Source organism: Pristis pectinata, chromosome 18, assembly GCF_009764475.1.
Source record: "Pristis pectinata isolate sPriPec2 chromosome 18, sPriPec2.1.pri, whole genome shotgun sequence".
Lineage (NCBI taxonomy): Eukaryota > Metazoa > Chordata > Chondrichthyes > Rhinopristiformes > Pristidae > Pristis > Pristis pectinata.
The window spans coordinates 35,866,884-35,887,794 of record NC_067422.1 but is presented as its reverse complement, the minus strand read 5'-3'; the positions used below and the strand labels follow the sequence as shown (position 1 = coordinate 35,887,794).

The 20,911-nt window shown below is 47.2% G+C and overlaps 1 protein-coding gene across 8 annotated transcripts in view; it reads right to left on the bottom strand.

The window, feature by feature from the left end:
• LOC127580049 (caskin-2-like) overlaps positions 1-20,911 on the bottom strand; it is a 227,874-nt gene that overhangs the window by 58,452 nt on the left and 148,511 nt on the right. For all 8 annotated transcript variants that reach the window (XM_052033195.1, XM_052033194.1, XM_052033197.1 and 5 more), the window contains 3 exons: positions 13,184-13,281; positions 7,360-7,505; positions 4,468-4,563 (listed from right to left, as the gene is read on the bottom strand). In XM_052033195.1, the coding sequence (XP_051889155.1) occupies positions 4,468-4,563; positions 7,360-7,505; positions 13,184-13,281 (340 nt within the window). The remainder of the gene's footprint in view (positions 1-4,467; positions 4,564-7,359; positions 7,506-13,183; positions 13,282-20,911) is intronic.

Here is a 20,911-nt window from a genome sequence, read left to right as displayed (position 1 = left end):
TCTTACGATCTGGTTAGAATACTGCAAGGCCTCTGTGCAACATGTTAACCTGTGTTATTTTATTTAAGATTCTTTCAGGTTTTTTAAATGCACTCTGGTGCACTGATACTGACAATGACAGGGTGACTATCACATTCACAGTTCCTGACTTTAGAACATAGAACATTACAGCACAGTACAGGCCCTTCGGCCCACAGTGTTGTGCCGACATTTTATCCTGCTCTAAGATCTATCGAACCCTTCCCTTCCACATAGCTCTCCATTTCTCCACCATTCATGTATAGAGAACATGGTCGTAGATTTCTGAAAATCAAAGCCCATACAATTAACCACAGCTCACTTTGTCAAAACAACTGAAATTTTGAACAGATAATCCTTGCTGGTTGCACAAGAGACTGCAAATGCTGGAATCTGGCGCAACAAACAGTCTGCTGGAGGAACTCAGCGGGTCGAGCAGCGTCTGTGGCGAGAAGGGAATTGTCGATGTTTCGGGTCGACAATCCTCGCAGGTCGCTAGCTTGTACAAAACTGAGAGTGCATTCCATTTCCCACGAGCTTTTTTTTCCAAGTGGCAGAGCTGACATTAGTGAGGCGCTTGAAGGTTGAGACTTGTTAAGTAAAAGCAAATGTTAAAATAAAAGTCAAATCTTCTCACTTATCGAATCAATGACAGTGTGTGACTGTGTACTTCCGAATTATCCTACTGGGTCACTGGCTTTTGTTTGTTCACTCCTTAATATTCACTTCATTTCCTCTCTGGGGAATCCTTGTCCGTGCACAACTCCCTCAGCACTTGCCTAGTTCATGCCTGCTGTCAAGAATGACAGTTATTTCCACGATGAGATTATCACATTGACAAGTATTAAAAGTCAGCTCGCCGGGCACTGCACCGCAGGAATACAAATCGTCACCCTGAGTCACACACATTCCTCGATGAACTCAGCACCAGAACAGAGAGGCTGCACTAACCCCACCAACTGCAGCACGGACCAACTGAATGACAGCACTGGTGAGAGTGTCCAGCAATGTCCAAGGCCAGCAGCAAGACAGAATGCAAAACATTCAAGGCCTACTTTTTTTTTTAGCAAAAATAATATGAAGTGTTCCAAAGAGCTTAAGAGGTGTTGATGGATCAACTTACGGGTATTGGGGCTCAGCTGCTTCAGAGGAGATGTGAAGAATTGACAATATTAAAGTCATAGGGTCATACAGCGCAGAAACAGGCCGTTCAGCCCATCACGTCCATGCCGACCATTGCACCCATCTGTACCGTACCCCATTTACACAGTTTAGATCCTTACCCCTCTATGCCTTGGCAATTCAAGTCTTTATTGAGATGCCTTTTGAACATTGTGAGAATATCTGTCTCCACTACCCTTCTAAAGTCTTGCACCCATCAACGATGCCTTCTGAGCCACCCCTCGTCCTCACTCTGGGAAATCAGACCACCAGGCTGTGCTCCTCCTCCCCGCATACAAACAGAAACGGACACGGGAGGATCCAGTACGGAGAGTCGTGCAGTGCTGTTGTGAGGAAGCAGATGAGCTCCTACGTGACTGCTTTAAGACAGTGGACTGGTCCATGTTCAAAGACTCAGCTGCCAGCCTTGATGAGTATGTCACCACCATCACAGACTTTATCAGCAAGTGTGTGGAGGACTGTGTACCAAAGAAGACAAAGGGAAACCATGGATGAACCGGGAGATCCACTCCCTACTGAAGGAGAGGACTTCTGCACGCAAACCTGGTGATCCTGATCTGTACAAGAAACCGAGGTATGACCTTCGGAAAGCTATCAGGGATGCTAAGAGGCAATACCAACTCAAAATAGAGTCCCTGACCAGCTTCCAGTTACGGCAGGGCTTACATGCCATAACAGGCTACAAGACGAAGTCGGGCTGCATAGCTAACAACAGCGCATCCCTTCCTGATGAACTTAACACATTCCATGCGCGTTTTGAACAAAAGGGAAGTGGATTGTCACCATCCACCCTGACAGCCACCAACGCAGCTGAACCTGTGATCACAGTGGAGGATGTAAGATCAGTCTTCCGGAGAGCAAACACGAGGAAAGCACCTGGCCCAGATGGTGTCCCGGGCTGCGTGCTCAGATCTTGTGCTGATCAGCTGCCAGAAGTATTTGCGGACATATTCAACCTCTCCCTGCTTCAATCTCAGGCCCTCCTGTTTTAAGAAGACCACTATCATCCCAGTCCCGAAGAAAAGCAAGGTAACATGCCTCAATGACTATCGACCAGTGGCTCTGACATCCACCATCATCAAGTGTTTTGAGGGGTTGGTCATGGCACGCATCAACTCTAGCCTACCAGGACCCATTGCAATTCACCTATCGGCGAAACAGGTCTACAGCAGATGCCATCTCCCTGGCCCTACACTCAGCTCTGGAGCATCTGGACAGTAAAGACACATACGTTAGACTATTCTTTATTGACTACAGCTCTGCCTTCAATACAATAATTCCAAGCAAGCTTGTCACCAAACTCCGAGACCTAGGACTCAACACCTCCCTCTGTAATTGGATCCTTGACTTTCTAACAAACAGACCGCAATCAGTGAGGATAGGCAGCAATACCTCCGGCACGCTTATTCTCAACACTGGTGCCCCACAAGGCTGCGTCCTCAGCCCCCTACTCTACTCCCTATACACTCATGACTGTGTGGCCAGATTCTGCTCTAACTCCATCTACAAGTTTGCAGATGATACCACCGTTGTAGGCCGTATCTCAAACAGCGATGAGTCGGAGTACAGGAAGGAGATAGAGAGTTTAGTGGAATGGTGTCATGACAACAACCTTTCCCTCAATGTCAACAAAACAAAAGAGCTGCTCATTGACTTCAGGAAAGGGGGCGGTGTACATGCACCTGTCCACATCAATGGTGCTGAGGTCGAGAGGGTTGAGAGCTTCAAGTTCCTGGGAGTGATCACCACCAACAGCCTGTCCTGGTCAAATCACATAGATGCCACAGCCAAGAAAGCTCACCAGCGCCTCTACTTCCTCAGGAGGCTAAAGAAATTTGGTTTGTCCCCTTTGACTCTCACCAACTTTTACCGATGCACCATAGAGAGCATCCTATCCGGACGTATCACGGCTTGGTACGGCAACTGCTCTGCCCGGGACCAAGAAGCTGCAGAGAGTTGTGGACACAGACCGGCGCATCACGGACACCAGCCTCCCCTCCTTGGACTCTGCCTTTACCTCTCGTTGTCTTGGTGTAGCAGCCAGCATTATCAAAGACCCCACCCACCTGGGACATTCTCTCTTCTCTCCTCTTCCATCAGGTAGAATATACAGGAGCCTGAGGGCACGTACCACCAGACTTAAGGACAGCTTCTACCCCACTGTGATAAGACTATTGAACGGTTCCCTTAAACAATGAGATGGACTATGACCTCACGATCTACCTTGTTGTGACCTTGCACCTTATTGCACTGCACTTTCTCTGTAGCCGTGACACTTTACTCTGTACTGTTATTGTTTTTACCTGTACTACCTCAATGCACTCTGTACTAATTCAATGTAACTGCACTATGTAATGAATTGACCTGTACGATCAGTTAAGACAAGCTTTTCACTGTACCTCGGTACAAGTGACAATAATAAACCAATACCAATACCAGAAAAATAATGAAAACCTCTCCTTTCATTGACTTGATTTTGAAACAAAAGGCACATTTTCCCAGAATCCTGAGCAGGCCGTTTCTTTTGATGATATCAAAGATAGAAGGTGGAAGATGAAAAGGATTCAGCAATCCTAGACCCGGGAACACTGGAATAACCAGTCATGGTTAAAAGCAGTTCATCACTGAGATCTCAACCTCTTTGCCTTCTGAGAGGCAGTCCTGTCAACGGGAGCCATTCCCTCCACCTCTCAACCCAACTGCCCAACCCCTCCAGACTGCACACTTCCGAATCTCAATCCCTGCTATTTCCTAACATCAGATGAGATTCCCACTCTTTTCTCCCACCTCAGCCCAGAGATTCTCACTAGTCTCACATTTCCCCATCCTGACGCTCCTCTTCCAAATTCCATACACCTTTCCTCGTTAACATGTGGCTCTCAGTTCCCACAATTATACAGCAGTCCCTCTTGATCGCAACACTTAGGCCTTCCAAACAGTGATTTTAAACTCAGACAATTCACTATTTGACTGTTTGTAAATCCCAATGGTCCAGCATCTAGTTCACCAAATGATGTTTGCTGCGCTCCTAATGAAACACACCGGGGCCCAGGTTCCCGTGCTCCCAACTGGGCTGTTAATGGGAATACCATCAAACGGTCTGGAAATTAAGCCAGTCCACACCACCAAAGACCCAAGCGTTCCAGAGTATCAGAGTTTTACTGCACTTAACCCATCCCATTTCTTTTGCCATTGAAACAGGGATACAGGTTGTGCTCATCGATCACTGAGATCTCAACGACTCGTTAAGAGAGGGAGCAGCCTTACCTTCAGTCTACCAAACTCACACGCGAGGTCCAGTGGTGTCTTCTTGGCCTTGTTTATAATGCAGGGATTGGACTGGTGCTGTAGAAGCATCTCAGACTGTGAGGGAAGAGAAGGACATTGCTGCTATTAACAGGTGGACCAACCCTACAGATATTGGAAACCACAGCTTAAGCCATTTTCCCACTTCACTTCATTGGACTCTATTACTGCCAATCAAAATCCCACCAAAAGCCACTAAATGTCCTGAACGGACTCTTCACTTTCCATTTGTATCTTGAGAGATTACCCTATCATCAAAGGTCCCCACCATCCGGGCCTAGTCATCTTCTCGCAGCTACCATCGGGCAGGAGGTACAGAAGCCTGAAGTCTCACACCACCAGGTCCAAGAACAGCTACAGCTTCAAGAACACCAACCATTTAGTTCTTGGACCAACCTGCACAACCCTAATCACTACCTCAGTACAGCAACACTAGGACCACTTTGCACTACAATGGACTTAGTTTTTTTCTGGGTCTAATTGTGTTCTTTCTTGTAAAATTGTGTATAATTTATGTTTAATTTATGTTTTTCTTGCGAATGCTGCTTATCTGATGCTCTGTGCCTGTGATGCTGCTGCAAGTAAGTTTTTCATTGCACCTGTGCACACATGTACTCGTGCACACGACAATAAACTCGACTTTGACTTTGAACAGGCCCCTGCTCCTGCTCTCTCTGCATCAGCAGCGACCTTGCTCCCCTCCTCTGTTCCTCCTGCCCTTTCACTGTACTGTTTCCTTCCAGGTCCCACCCTTCCCACTGGTGGGCTGGGCTCGGCCCAACACCCTCGCCCGCTGCTCCTTGTCTTGTGTGATTAATTTCTCTCTCGCTGGTCATGGCTCCAGGCAGCAGAAAGATTTGATTTTATGCTCCTGATGAAAGGCAACAATCACCTTTACAAGCGCTGCTCCAGGTGAAAACAAACAAGTCTCTGCAGGCCTGTTGCCTGTGCTGACTGATCTGTGCTCATATGCAAACTTCAGAGTTCCTTAACACTTAGTCCCCACCAAACACACGTGTGGGGCCCCAAGTGAATCCTTAGCCAATGGCGAACAGGACAAGCGCTGTGCCCTAACATACCTGTCCAATCAAAACCAGCAGTCCAACCGGCCCACAACAACATCTGGGCCCAACACAAGCATTGCCTGAACATTGGCCCAGAACTATTACAGCCACTTTAGTGGAGTGCTTTGGTAACAGAGTCATAGAGTAAGACAGCACAGAAACAGGCCCTTCGGCCCAACTCGTCCATGCCGACCAAGATGCCCATCTATGCTAGTTCTATTTGCCCGTGTTTGGCCCATATCCCTCGCAACCTTTCCGATCTGTGTGTCTTTTGAACGTTATTGTACCTGCCTCAACCACTTCCTCCAGCAATTCATTCCGTATACTCACCACCCTCTGTGTGAAGAAGTTGCCCCTCAGGCCCCTTTTAAATCTTTCACCTCTCATCTAAAGCCCATCCCCTCTAACTTTAGGCTCCCCTTCCCTGGGAAAAAGACAGTGTGCATTCACCCAATCCATGCCCCTCTTGACTTCACACACCTCTGTAAGATCACCCCTCAATCTCCTAGGCTCCAAGAATGAAGACCTCACTTGCCCAACCTCTCCCTGTAACTCAGGCCCTCAAGTCCTGGCAACATTCTCGTAAATCTTCTTTGCATTCTTTCCAGCTTAATGATGTCGACCCTCACCAATTTTTATAGATGCATCATGGAAAGCATCTTATCCAGATGCACCCCAGCTTGGTATGGCAACTACTCTGCCCAAGACTGCGAGAAATTGCAGAGTTGTGGACACGGCCTAGTCCATCACAAAAACCAGCCTCCCCTCCATGGCCTCTGTCTACACTTCTCACTGCCTCGGGAAAGCAGCCAACATAATCAAAGACCCCACCCACCCCGGACATTCTCTCTTCTCCCCACTTTCATCAGGTAGAAGATACAAAAGCTTGAGAACATGTACCACCAGGCACAAGGACAGCATCTATCCCACTGTCATAAGACTCTTGAATGGACCATTTGTACTATAAGGATGAACTCTTGGCCTCACAATCTACCTCGTCATGGCCCTTGCACCTTATTGTCTGCCTGCACTGCCTGTAACTATAACACTATATTCTGCATTCTGTTATAGCTTTACCCTTTGTACTACCTCAATGTACTTATCTTTCCAAATGATCTGTGTAGACGGCATGAAAAACAAAGTTCTTCACTGTATCTCAGCACGTGACAATGTAAGAGTCACTAGAATGATTCCAGGAATGAGAGGGTTAACATATGAGGAACATTGGACGGCTCTTGGGCTGTACTCCTTGGAGTTCAGAAGAATGAGGGGGGACCTCATAGAACCATTTCGAATGTTAAAAGGCCCGGACAGAGTAGATGTGGCAAAGTTGTTTCCCATGGTAGGGGAGACTAGTACAAGAGGGCACAACTTCAGGTCAGGATTGGAGGGCACCCATTCAGAACAGAGATGAGGAAAAATTTCTTTAGCCAGAGAGTGTGAATCTGTGGAATTTGTTGCCACGGGCGGCTGTGGAGGCAAAGTCATTGGGTGTACTTAAGGCAGAGATTGATAGGTATCTGAGTAGCGAGGGCATCAAAGGTTATGGTGAGAAGGCGGGGGAGTGGGGCTAAATGGGAGAATGGATCAGTTCATAATAGAATGGCGGAGCAGACTCGATGGGCTGAATGGCTGACTTCTGCTCCTTTGTCTTATGGGAGCGACCTTGCTGATGGAATTGACTAGAGGGCTGTTTTGGCCATGACCAAAGTGCCCACACTAGTGGTAACGACTGGCCAACTGAGCCTACTGACAACAGTACAGGACCAGGACAGTGCCCTTTACTTACCACTTCATAATGACCGTACTGGGCTGCAAGATGCAATGGGATCTGCCCGTCTTGTGAGGCCAAGTTCACCGCAGCTCCTGCTCGAAGAAGTAGACGCACGGGCTCCACCTTCCCCTGCCACGCTGCGTAGTGCAAAGGTCGCATTCCTTTACCGGACATCAAAAAGAACATCGTCAACAAACCGTTGTGCAATCACAGTATTAGTGCTCAGCCATCCCGCTGGGAACTTTCCTTCATAGAAATGGGAACTTATTCAGAAGTTTGAGGGTGCTCAAACAATTGGAGATTCCGAGGCTGAGATCAGTGGGTTAATGTTATCGAGTGGAAAGGATAGAAGGTGGGTAAACTGAGCTGAGGTAAAGAGAAGGTAGGATCCAAGAAAATGACAGTGCACGTCCAAGGGGCAAAATGAGTTATTATCTGCCATAACAAAGGATAGGCTGCTCCGATCTCCCCTACTGGCTGGAGGGAGATGTGGAGCAACCGGTACAGGTGTAGGTGAGATTGGAGGAAAAATCAACCTTGGCTGATGTTACAGGAGCGTGGTAAATCTTCCCGAGAGGAATTCTGTTGCAATATCCCAGCTCAGACCAACTCCTATTCACCCAATGCCAATGCAGACCACACCCAGCCCCGGTAAATCAATGCCTTGATTTTAAAACACAAACTGTTGGAGGGACTCAGCAGGTCAAGCAGCATCTGTGGAGGCAGAGGGATGGTCAACGTTTTGGGTAATAGGTGGAAACAGATTAGGAAAACATAACAGGCAGATGGAACTAGGTGGAGGGAGGGGAGAAGGAAGGTAGAGACAGAGGCTGGAAGGAGACGTGGAACCAGATAGGGAAGGGATGAGCCCATCTGCCCCCCCATCCTTCCCTTATCTCATTCCACATCACCTTCCAACCTGTCTCTACCTAGCCCTTCCTCTCCCCCACCTGCCCATTCTATTTCCCTTGAGGCGAACGAAGGTGGATAAATCCTCAGCGCCTGACGAGATGTCCCCTCGGACCTTGTGGGAGGCTGGTGCAGAAATTGCAGGGGCCCGAGCAGAGATACTTAAAACCTCCTTAGCCACGGGTGAGGTGCCAGAGGACTGGAGGACCAGAGAACCGTTGTTCAGGAAAGGCTCTAAGAATAAGCCGAGAAATTATAGGCCGGTGAGCTCGACGTCAGTCGTGGGTAAATTATGGGAAGGTTTTCTAAGGGACAGGAAATATAAGTATTTGGATAGACGGGGCCTGATTAGGGATAGTCAACATGGCTCTGTGCGTGGTAGGTCATATCTAACCAATCTTAAAAGAGTTTTTCAAGGAGGTTACCAAGAAGGTCGATGAGGCAAAGGTGGTGGACATTGTCTACATGGACCTTTACAAGGCCTTTGACACAGTCCCGCACGGGAGGCTGGTCCAGAATGTTAAGTTGCTTGGCATTCAGGATGAAGTAGCCAATTGAATTCAACATTGGCTTAGCGGGAAAAGCCAGAGAGTAGTAGTAGATGGTTCTCTCTCTGACTGGAGGCCTGTGACTAGTGGTGTGCCGCAGGGATCGGTGCTGGGTCCATTGTTGTTTATCATCTATAGTAATGATTTAGGTGATAATGTGGTAAACTGGATCAGCAAATTTGCAGATGACACAAGCTTGGGGGCAAAGTGGACAGCGAGGAAGGTTATCAAAGCTTGCGGCGTGATCTTGACCAGCTAGGAAAATGGGCTGAAAAATGGCAGATGGAATTTTAATGCAGACAAGTGTGAGGTGTTGCACTTTGGGAGGACAAATCAGGGTAAGACTTACACAGTGAATGGTCGGGCTCTGAGGTGTGCGGTAGAACAGAGGGACCTGGGAATACAGATCCACAGTTCCTTGAAAGTGGTATCACAGGTGGATAGGGTCGTAAAGAGAGCTTTTGGCACTTTGACCTTCATAAATCAGGGCACTGAGTACAGGAGTTGGGATGTTATGTTGAAGTTGTACAAGACGTTGGTGAGGCTGAATTTAGAGTATTGTGTGCAGTTCTGGTCACCTACCTACAGGAAAGAGATCAATAAGCTTGAAAGAGTGCAGAGAAAATTTACAAGGATGTTGCCAGGACTTGAGGACCTGAGTTATAGGGAAAGGGTGAATAGGTTAGCACTTTATTCCTTGGAGCGCAGGAGAATGAGGGGAGATCTTATAGAGGTACACAAAATTATGAGGGGTATAGATAGGGTGAATGCATGCAGGCTTTTTCCCCTCAGGATGGGTGAGACGAGAACTAGAGATCATTGGTTTAGGGTGAAAGGTGAAATATTTAAAGGGAAACTGAGGGAAGACATCTTCACACAGAGGGTGGTGCGAGTGTGGAACGAGCTGCCAGCGGAAGTGGTGGATGCAGGTTCAATTGTAACATTTAAGAGAAGTTTGGATAGGTACATGGATGGGAGGGGATTGGAGGGATATGGGCTGGGTGCAGGTAGATGGGATTAGGCAGATCAGGTTGGCATGGACTGGACGGGCCGAAGGGCCTGTTTCGGTGCTGTAGTACTCTGCGACTCTATGATCTGTATCACCCATGACACTCCCCCTCCAACTCCCCACCTGGCTCCCTCTGCCCCTCATCTCCCACCTCAACTGGTTCCACCTGTCACCTACCAGCCCGTATCACCCCCTCCCTCTCACCTCTTCATGCCGGCCACCTCCCCTCTCCGTTCTCAGTCCTGATGCAGGGTTTCAGCCCAAAACGTGGACCCTCCCTTTGCCTCCGTAAATGCTACTTACCTCGCTGAGTTCCTCCAGCAGTTTGTATTTTGCTCCAGATTCCAGCATTTGCTGACTCTTGTGTCTCCTTCATTTTAAGACTCTCATTTTCAAATCCCTCCTCACCCCACTTTAGCTCTGTCACCTCAATTCCCTGATATCCATGTATCCCTCCAATTCCAGCCTCTTGCAAATCTAAAAACCCCTTCAGTTCTTCATTAGCAGTCATGCCTCGAGTACACAAGACCTCCTAACCCTCTGGGCATCATTACCTCTCTCTTCTTTAAGCCACTTCTTAAACCTGTATAACTAAGCCTTTCATCATCTCTCCTGACATTTTATATTGCTTGGCTGCAAATTTTGTTTGATGGCACTGCAATGAAGGCCCTTGGGATGTCTTACTTTGTTAAAGACACAGGCCTAGAAATTCCTGCATCATGTTGGCTACAATGCACAGTTTGGTGGTGCTTAGGCACAATTCACTTGCAGGTATGTCCCGGCCACTCAGAGACGCAGCTTTCACTTGTTGTGACCTTGCACCTTGTTATCTACCTGCAATACACTTCCCTGTAGCTGTGACACTTTACTCTGTATTCTGTTATTGTTTTTACCCTGTACTACCTCAATGCACTGTGTAATGAATTGACCTGTAGGATTGGTATGCAAGACAAGTTTTTCACTGTACCTCGGTAAAAGTGACAATAATAAACCAATACCAATACCAATACCAACAGGCCAACCTTGCTCTCGCACCATTTACAAGGGACCAGGTCCTTGGTCCACCTTTAGGCAAGTCTGTTCATTCCTCACCCCTTTGCTCCCACACCACCTCACTCCCACCGCAGATCCTCCAAGAGCCCAGCACTGGAACTTGGACCGACCATGTCCTCAAACACACCCCTCCAGCCAATCGCATCGTCCACCTCAATAAGCTGGTGTAAGCTTCAGTCCCCACTCCACAACTTCCCCCAAAGCACAGACCCACTCAACCCTTGGTCCCCTCTCCTTCCCCACACGCTCCACTCAAGGTCTGACTACCTTCCTGCCCCAAGCCTCTCTCAACTGCAAACTGTTTATACCCTGGCAATGGGTCACACATCTGTGGAGAAGGCTACATTTTGGAAGGCCACTGTACACACAGGAGTTGCTTTATTTGTTTAAAGAGGTGGATTTCACAGGAGAGTGAGACAGTGGCAGCACAGAGTGAAGCAACGTGCATTCCAGACAATGGACTGAAGGCCGAATTTTATGGCCAGCGGTGAAGTGATAGGGTCACTGAGGAAGCCGGTCACGAGATTCCAGTTACCCAAGGAGCTGGGGTCACCATGCCTGACGTCAGCTGATGATGGTTCCAGAAGATCATTGGGCTTCAGTAGCAGTGATGTCACAAATGCAGCTAATCACAGGGGAATAAGGAGAGGGGCAACTGGGCAGCACAGTGGCTCAGCAGGTAGAGCCGCTGCCTCACAGCTCCAGAGACCCAGGTTCAATCCTGACCTCCGGTGCTGTCAGTGGAATCTGCATGCTCTCCCTCAGACTGCATGGGATTCCCCCCCTGGTGCTCCGATTTCCTCCCACACCCCAAAGATGTTAGATGTTCATTAATTGGCCACTGTAAGTTGTCCCTAGTGGTGGAGTCGATGTGAGGAAGAGAAATGAGAGCGAGCGAGAGAGAGAGATTTCTTTATTAGTCACATGTACATCGAAACACACAGTGAAATGCATCTTTTGTGTAGAGCGTTCTGGGGGCAGCCCGCAAGCGTTGCCACGCTTCCGGCACCAACACAGCATGCCCACAACTTCCTAACCCGTACGTCTTTGGAATGTGGGAGGAAACCGGAGCACCCAGAGGAAACCCATGCAGACACGGGGAGAACGTACAAACTGCTTACAGACAGTGGCCGGATTTGAACCCAGGTCGCTGGCACTGTAAAGCGTTACGCTAACCGCTACACTACCGTGCCTGGGGAGAGTGGATTGGTCTGAGAGCTGGCATCGACTCAATGGGCCACATCATCTCCTTTCTGTCAATATGAGAAAATATGGGACAAATGAGGTTGGAGCCTGGAACCGATGGGCTAAGTGGCCTCCTGCGTTATGATAAGTAATCACAATGAAGATTTCTCTCGGGCAGCAAACCAGGAAATGGTAAGCACAAGCTTTTAACCAATTCACAGTGCGTGAAATAAAAACTCAGCAATCACAAGGTGGAAAATGAAAAATAACAAACTTTCTAAAATATGGAAAAAAAAAGTACAATTTTTTTTTACATGATTCCCTGAGAAAATGACAGTCGAAATGCTGTGATTAAAGATCATCGACCTGACGAGTTAGCTGTTTCTCTCTCCACAGACATACACAGAGAGCGTGGGTTCCTGGAACGTTGTCAGGGGAGTTGGTGGAAGCAGAAACAAGAGCAACATTTAAGAGGTGTTTGGACAGACACATGAACAGGCAGTGAATGGAGGGATATGGACCTTTTGCAGGCAGATGGGATTAGTTAGACTGGCATGGTCAGCACAGACATGGTGGGCTGAAGGGCCTGTTCCTGTGCCATACTCTTCTCTGCTACCTGACCTGCTGAGTACCACCAGTACTCCATTTAATTTCAGATTTCCAGAATCAGCATGTTTTGCTTTCAAATTAAACTTCTTTTTTTTCTTATTAGGGAGAGATTATGCAATCCTGCTTTACTTTATCATTTAAAACAGACTGAAACCTGTGTTGAATTACCACACACCTGGGGAGCCCAGAAATTGCCAAGATTCATGCTGGTAAATGCAGGCTTGTTCACTGCCGATACAATAGTAGAATCAGGGCCAATGTGCTCCGAAATTCCATCACTGTTGTAGTCAAACATTGTAGGAAATACATGAACAGTAAGTGTGACAAATGCAGGATTAGTTTAAAGGACAATGAAGGCAGACAGGATTCGCAAAGGAATTCAGGATGAGGCGCTGAAGACCCAGCCTCCAACTGGTGCAGGGATGAAAATTGGAAACCGGAGCATTGCAAAACCGATAAAGGTTACGGTGACAGGAAGAGGCCAAGCCACGAGGTGCTTCTGAGCAAAATACAAAGCAACACTAACCATTGCTGTCCTTGATGTCCACCATTGCCTGAGCTTCCAGCAGCAGTGAAATGAGTTCCGTGCTCCCACTAAGTGCAGCATGGTGCAATGCTGAGAACCTGCAATTGGAAAACAAGAATCACTTCAACAAGGGCAGTCACAAACCAACACGGGCCTGAAGCTCCTGCGTACCTTCACTGAGTAAAACCGAGCTACCCTCTGTCCCTGGCTCTGGAAAGGTCAGGTAGAAGGTGAGTAAGGAAGCACTGCTGAAATTCCACTCTTTGCAACTTTAACTCTTTACATGGTTGATCAAATGCTGGCGAATGCAATTCAATGATTAGTAACTCCTTTCCACCCATCTTTGCTAGTCTGTCAGAGATTCTGAAGTCCACTGAATGCAATTGTTGATCCCAAAGGTTTAGTCTCCAGTACTCTGCTCTAAAATCTATTCCACCTCTAGATCACTCTTCAAAAGGAGCAGTTTCCAAGTTTTAGTCCCAGATTTTCCTTTACACCAGTTGAAGCTGTGACCCTCTGCCCTGCTCTTGAAGCACACGATGGTCAATTTACAGGTTAATTTTTTCCATTCCATTACTACCATCCCATATTTCCAGCCCCTCTGTAAGTCCATCTCTCTGATATCTTCTTCCCAACTTCCTCTTGTCTTTTTCTCATAGTTCAACTCCTCACACCAGAGACTCTTCTGAGCACAGTCGTTAGGATTTCATTCACAGAGTTGCAAATGACTTTGAATCAGAATCAGATTCATTATCACTGGCTGAAATGACATGAAATTTGTTGTTTTGTGGCAGCAGTACAAAGATATAAAATTACTATAAATTACAAAAATAAATAAATAGTGCAAAAAAAAGGAATAATGAGGTAGTGTTCCTGGACTGTTCAGAAATCTGACGGTAGAGGAGAAGAAGCTGTCTCTGAATTGTTGACTGTGGGTCTTCAGGCTCCTGTACCTCCTCCCCAATGGTAGTAAGTTTAGGAATGGGTTAAAAACGGGAGATGCTCAATTATTTGTGTATAAGTAGCATGGACATAGCTGACAAGGCCAGCATTTACTGCCCGTCAGTAATTGCCCTCAAGAAGAGCACCACAGTTCAAGTAGCAAAGGTAATCCCAATGCATTGTTGAGGAGGGAGCTCCAGGATTTGGACTCTCTGATGAAAAAGGCACAGCAATGTGTGTCTGGGTCAGGTGTATCACTTCCAGAGAAACTGGAGCTGACGGCATTATCCCGTACCTGAAGCCCTTGTTCTCTTAGGTGAGAGATTTCATGGGTTTGGGATGTGCAGTTGGAGCAGCTCGGACAAGAGACTGCAGTGTGTTTTGTAGATGACACACGATGGAACGGGTGAGAGATAGTATGAATGAAGCACACTGTTTTGTACTAGATACTACCTGGCTTCTTGACAGTTGATGCAGCTAAACTCATCCAGGCAAGTGGAGAGTGGTTCATCACACTCCTGACCTGTCTTGTTGAAATAAAATCATTGAAAACAGCACTGCAGGAGGCCATTTAGCACTTCGGCCCATTGAGTTAATACTGGCTGAAAAAGAGCTACCCATCCTAATCCCACTTCCAACACTAGATAAGATAAGATATCCTTATTAGTCACATGTACATCGAAACACACAGTGAAATGCATCTATTGTGTAGAGTGTTCTGGGGGCAGCCCGCAAGTGTCGCCACGCTTCCGGCGCCAACATAGCATGCCCACAACTTCCTAACCTGTACGTCTTTGAAATGTGGGAGGAAACCGGAGCACCCGGAGGAAACCCACACAGACACGGGGAGAACGTACAAACTCCTTACAGACAGTGGCCAGAATTGAACCCGGGTTGCTGGCGATGTAATAGCGTTACGCTAACCGTGCCTGCCCTAGATCCATAGCCCTGCTGGTCGAGATGACACCAAGGTTTTCGGTTACTTGTCACAGGATACCCAGTCCCTTGACCTCCTCTGATAGCCACAATATTTATGTGTCGGTCCAATCGAGTTTCTGGTCAATAATAACTGCCAAGTATGTAGGTGATGATAATGCCACTAAATATTGTGAGGATATGGTTAAACCATAGTGGGAGATGGTTATTGCCTGGTGTGAATGTAATTGGATACTCTTCATCCCAAGTCTATTCAGCTCTTGCTCACAGGAGTACATGTGTCACTGCATGTTGTTTCCGAACTGCAGAGCTCTGCACCTGGTGTATTCAATTTCAACTCACATTGTTCTGGTCACTTACATCCAGCGCACTCTTACTTCTGAGGTGCTTTCGCTGAATCCATTCTATGGTATCATCTGAATATTAACTAACTTGCCTTAATGGACTCAAGTGCATTGTATCACCTTCGTTGATTGAGGAAAGTCTCAGAATTTCTTTATTTTTGATTATGCACGAGTTATATCGCAATAAGCTAAACTTCACTCTCCTGAAATTGTCACTTTCCCAATGCCTCGGTTTGATGCTCTTAGCTTTACTGGGCTGGATGCTTGGTGGTTGAACTAGTGTGATTCATTTAGCAGTGACCTAGTGAACAGCAGTGTCAACTTTTGAGGCAGAGAGCGTTTGAGGGCCAGGGGCTGGTTCGAAACCACACCAGGATTGGAGGTACCTCCTCTCAGGTGGGCCAAAGGCCATCCCAGGTGGCTGTGAAAGCTCCAAGAGCTTCACTTAAAAACCATCCTGAGCAATTTTTGTGATGTGATGATCCATATGTAGTCCTCAACCAGCAGGGCCCACAAGTCATAGTTATGGAACATAGCTTGGCAATTGAGCTTGTCCAATTAACAACTGTGAATTCATCTCAAACAATAAATTGAATATTTTATATGAGACACAAGAGATTCTGCGGATGCTGGAATCTGGAGCAATACACACAAAATGCTGGAGGAACTCAGCAGGTCAGGCAGCATCTATGGAGAGAAACGAACAATGTTTCGCGTCCTGATGGTCTTGACCTGAAACATCGACTGTTTATTTCTCTCCATAGCAGGTCAAGCAGCACCTGAGTTCCTCCAGCATTTTGTGAATATTTTATATGATGCGTTTTGGATCACACTGTTACACCTTAGCACCTCTTAACACAGGAAAGAGTCCAAAGAGCATTTACCAGGACTTGAGGGAGAGGTTGAGCAGGCTAGGAATTTTTTTTCCTTGGCGTGCAGTAGATTAACGGGTGACCTTATAGAGGTGTATTAGGGCATGACGGGCCTAGATAAGGTGAATGCACACTGTCTTTTTCCCAGGGAAAGGAAATCAAAAACTAGAGGGCTTAGGTTTAAGGTGAGAGATTTAAAAGGGACCTGAGGGACAACCTCTTCACGCAGAGGGTGGTGCGTATATGGAACAAGCTGCTAGATGAAGCTCTAGAGGCAGGTGCAATTACAATGTTTAAACGACATTTGGACAGGATTAGAGGGATAATGGCATGGGCGAGTTGGGCCGAAGGGCCTGTTTCTGTGCTGTATTACTCTGTGACTCTTCTGCCATATACCTCAATCATGGCCCCTTCTTTAGCTCACTGTCTTTGGTCTGATTGGGCTCTTACAAAGCATCCTGGATTGTATCAGCACATTAATAAAGACAGCAGTTTGCCATTAACTTAGTGAAAGGACAAAGCTGCTTCACAGGAATATTAGCAAACCACAACTGGCAGTGGCCCAAGGAGGAGACATTAGGACAACAGGAGAGTCCTGAAGGAGGACTGAGAGTTGGAGAGGGGTAGGGAGAAAGTTCTAGGACTCACGATCTGAAGAAAGGCATAGCCTCCAACCGGTGAAAGGAACTGCGGAGACCCAACCCAACAGAATACATAAATGCAGCTAGTTGTTGTAGAGTGCAGCGTCATTATAGTAAGGTGCATTCTAAGGAGTAAGCACATTCCAGCCAGACAGCATGAAACACACTGAAGGCATCATGCGCTGAATGTGAATGGCATCAAAGTAAACAGAGCAATGAAAGCTCTGACAGGCAGCCAACAGTCCACTGCCGACATTCCAGGCTTTGCTGATAGGATGCTTCCCAATGTTGCTGTGGAAACGCCACTGCCTGCCCGGGTATGCAAACGTGGAACAAGGGACTGGACTGTCTCCGTGCAACCCCGTGGCCCATGCAAGGTTAACACTATCGCCAGTGTGTCTGTGTCACACGGGCGTCTCTCTCCACCCCGACGTCTTCTCAGCAGCACCTCAGACAGGCGACAAATCTCTACTCTGTTGGCAAGCTGAGTTCAACGTAATCTGAGGGCGAAATCTGAATGTGAAACTGTGGCCTTAAAGGGACAAGAATGAGGCATTCAGTTCAACGGGTGTCTGCCCTCCTCATGAGCATCCCACTGCTCCTCCTCACATATCCCCATCAACGTATCCTTCTGTTCCTTCTCACTAAAGCTCCCCCTTAAACACATCGACCATATTTATCTCCACCACTACATTTGGTACCAAGTTCCACATTCTAACCTCTCTGTTGGATTCCTTTCTTGGAATCTTCTATTTCTGATGCCCAAATTTTACTCTACAAATACTGCTGCAAAAGTAGCTTGTCTGACTGTACAGGAGGAACCTGCAGCACCGACAACAATGGAGAAGTAATTGCTTATGTGCTCAATGGAGCAAGAAGCTCTTATGCTATTGAAAACCCCGATGAAAAGCCAGAACCTATGGTTCAGGAAAGCTCCACTGAAAAACTACAAGCAATTCAGACTTTTGCCAATTGGCACAAAGCCTTTCATATCCTCATAAACACCTCAGCCCATGTTTAGCAAAAAAACAAACTGCTGGAGGAACTTAGCGGGTCAGCCAGCATCTGTGGAGGGAAATGGAATTGCTTTATTATTGTCACATGTACTGAGGTACGGTGAAAAACTTGTCTTGCATATCACTCGTACAGATCGATTCATTATACAGTGCAGTGAGGCAGTACGAGGTAAATTCAGAATGCAGAATAAAATGTAACAGCTACAGAGAAAGTGCAGTGCAGGTGTAAGGTCATAACACAGTAGATTGTGAGATCAAGAGCCCATCTTATCATACTAGGGAACCATTCAACAGTCTTATAACAGCGGGATAAAACCTGTCCTTGAGCCTAGTGGTGCGTGCTTTCAGGCTCTTGTGTCTTTTGCCCGATGGGAGGGGGAAGAAGACAGAATGTCTGGGGTGGGTGGGGTCTTTGATTATGCTGGCTGCTTTCCTGAGGCAGTGAGAAGTGTAGACAGAGTCCATGGAGGGGAGGCTGGTTTCTGTGATGTGCTGAGCTGTGTCACGGGCAGAGCAGTTGCAGATGCATCCGGATAAGATGGTTTCTGTGGTGCATTGATAATTGGTGAGGGTCGACAGGGACGTGCCGAATTTCTTTAGCTTCCTGAGGAAGTAGAGGCACTGGTGAGCTTTCTTGGCCGTGGCATCTATGTGGTTGGACCAGGATAGGCTATTGGTGATGTTCACTCCGAGGATCTCAAAGGTCTCAACCCTCTCGACCTCAGCACCATTCACGTGGACAGGAGCATGAGCACCGCCCCCCTTCTTGATAGTCAATGTTTCAGGTGGACACCCTTCGTCTGGACTGTCTCGACCCAAAGGGTCGACCGTCCATTCCCCTCCACCACTGCTGCCTGACCCACTGAGTTCCTCCAACAGTTTGTTTTCTGCTCCTGATTCCAGCATCTGAAGTCTTGTGTCTAGGCCCATTTTTGTTTTGATTGACTTCAAAGGGAAAATGGGAGGCAGGGTGGAGTGAGGTATTTCATCTCCTCTCAAATCCCCAGAGGATTTCCACCATGGACAAGGCACGGGTCGGGAGTGTGAAGGGCTACTCTCCCCTGGCCTGGATGAGTGCAGCTCCATCACTCAAGAAACTCAACACCATCCAGGAAAAAGTAAGGTGCCTGAGAGGCAGCTTATCCACCCCCTTCAACATAGGTATGCAGTGGCTTTAGATATACCATCGACAAAACATTACCCCCTGCTTCCTACCACTGAGCCCATTTTGGATCCAACTTTTCACCTCCCCTTGGACCTCCACTTTTTTGTCCAGCCTGCCACAAGGACCCTTGCTGAAACCCAACATCGTACGATACTGAGCAAATACCTTTATGACACAGCATGCTTTTCTGTAACGCTTTTCATAGCTTCAACACTCCAAAGTGCTTTACAGTCAACATACTCTTGAAATGCAGTCACTACTGTTCATATAGCTCACAACATAGCAGCCAGTTATTCAACCCATTGAGGTTATGCCAGCTCACAGAGCAATCATATCAATCACATTCCCCCACTTATTTCCTTGTAACCTATTCTCTCTCGCATGTTCATCAACTCCACCTCAATTCCATTAGCCACCTACACTAGGAGTGATTCACAGTGGCCAGCTAACGTACAAACCAACACATCTTTGGCATGTGGGAGGAAGCCCATGTGATGATGTGGAGAAAGTGCAAATTCCACATAGACAGCACCCAAGGTCAGGATCGAAGATGGGTCGCTGGAGGTGCGAGGCAGCAGCAGTTGCGATGCTACCAATGCAATAGAGGAAACAAGACAGGGAACCTGGACACAGGCAGTTCCCTCAAACAGCAAATCCATGGTGTTTAGTTAGTTTGTGATTATGACCAGTGGGCAAGACAACAAGAAAACTTCTAACGGTGCCGCGCAGTCCTTTAATGTCGAACCGCCAAGGCAGGCATCTCACCTGCAAAAGACAGCTCCTCCAAAGATGCAACACACCCACACTCCTACACTGGAGTGTCAGCCCAGATTATGCGCACAGGCTGAAATGGGAGCTGGATGATTTGGCCTCCCTTGGTTGGGAAGGAGGCACTGGTGCTCCTGAGTGTGGTAAAACCCCAAAAAATCTGTTCCATTGACCACTATGGGAATGTAAACTCGGTGGATAAGCACAGGTCTCAACTCTGGTGTTTCTTGAAATCAATCAGCCTCCTCATGAAATATTGACTTCATTGGCTGGGCTACAGAATACAAGAGCAGGAAGGTTATGGTACAACTTTATAAAATATTGGTTAGGCCACAGCTGGAGTACTATGTGCAGTTCTGGTCACCACACTATCGGAAGGACGTGATTGCCCTGGAGTGGATAGAGAGGAGATTCACCAGGATATTGCCTAGGATGGAGCATTTCAGCTATGAGAAGAGACTGGATAGGCTGCATTTGTTTGCCTTCGAGCAGAGGAGGCTGAGGGAGAAACTTTGCTCTGAGGCTTATAAAGCCAGACAGCATCGGTTTAAGGGGTTGGAAGGAGGCTCAGATGGGACCTATGAGAGAATCTTTTCACCCAGAGAGCGGTCCGAATATGGAACACACTGCATGATGGAGTGGTGTGGGCAGAAAATCTCACAACGTTAAATAAGTATTGAGATGAGTCTGGGTCATTGAGTATAAGAGTCAGGAAGTCATGTTGGAGCTACATAAATATTTGGTTTGGCCGCACTTGGAGTATTGTGTGCAATTCTGGTTAGCTCATTACAGGAACAATGTGAACACTTTGGAAAGGGCACAGAAGAAGTTTACCAGGATGCTGTCTGGATTAGAGGGTATGAGCTATAGGGAGAGGTTGGACAAACTTGGGTTGTTTTCTCTGGAGCGTTGGAGGCTGAGAGGAAATTATGAGAGGCATAGATATGGTAGACAGCCAGATCTTTTTCCCCAGGGTAGAAATGTCAAATACTAGAGGACATGCATTTAAGGTGAGAGGGGGAAAGTTTAAAGGAGACGTGCAGG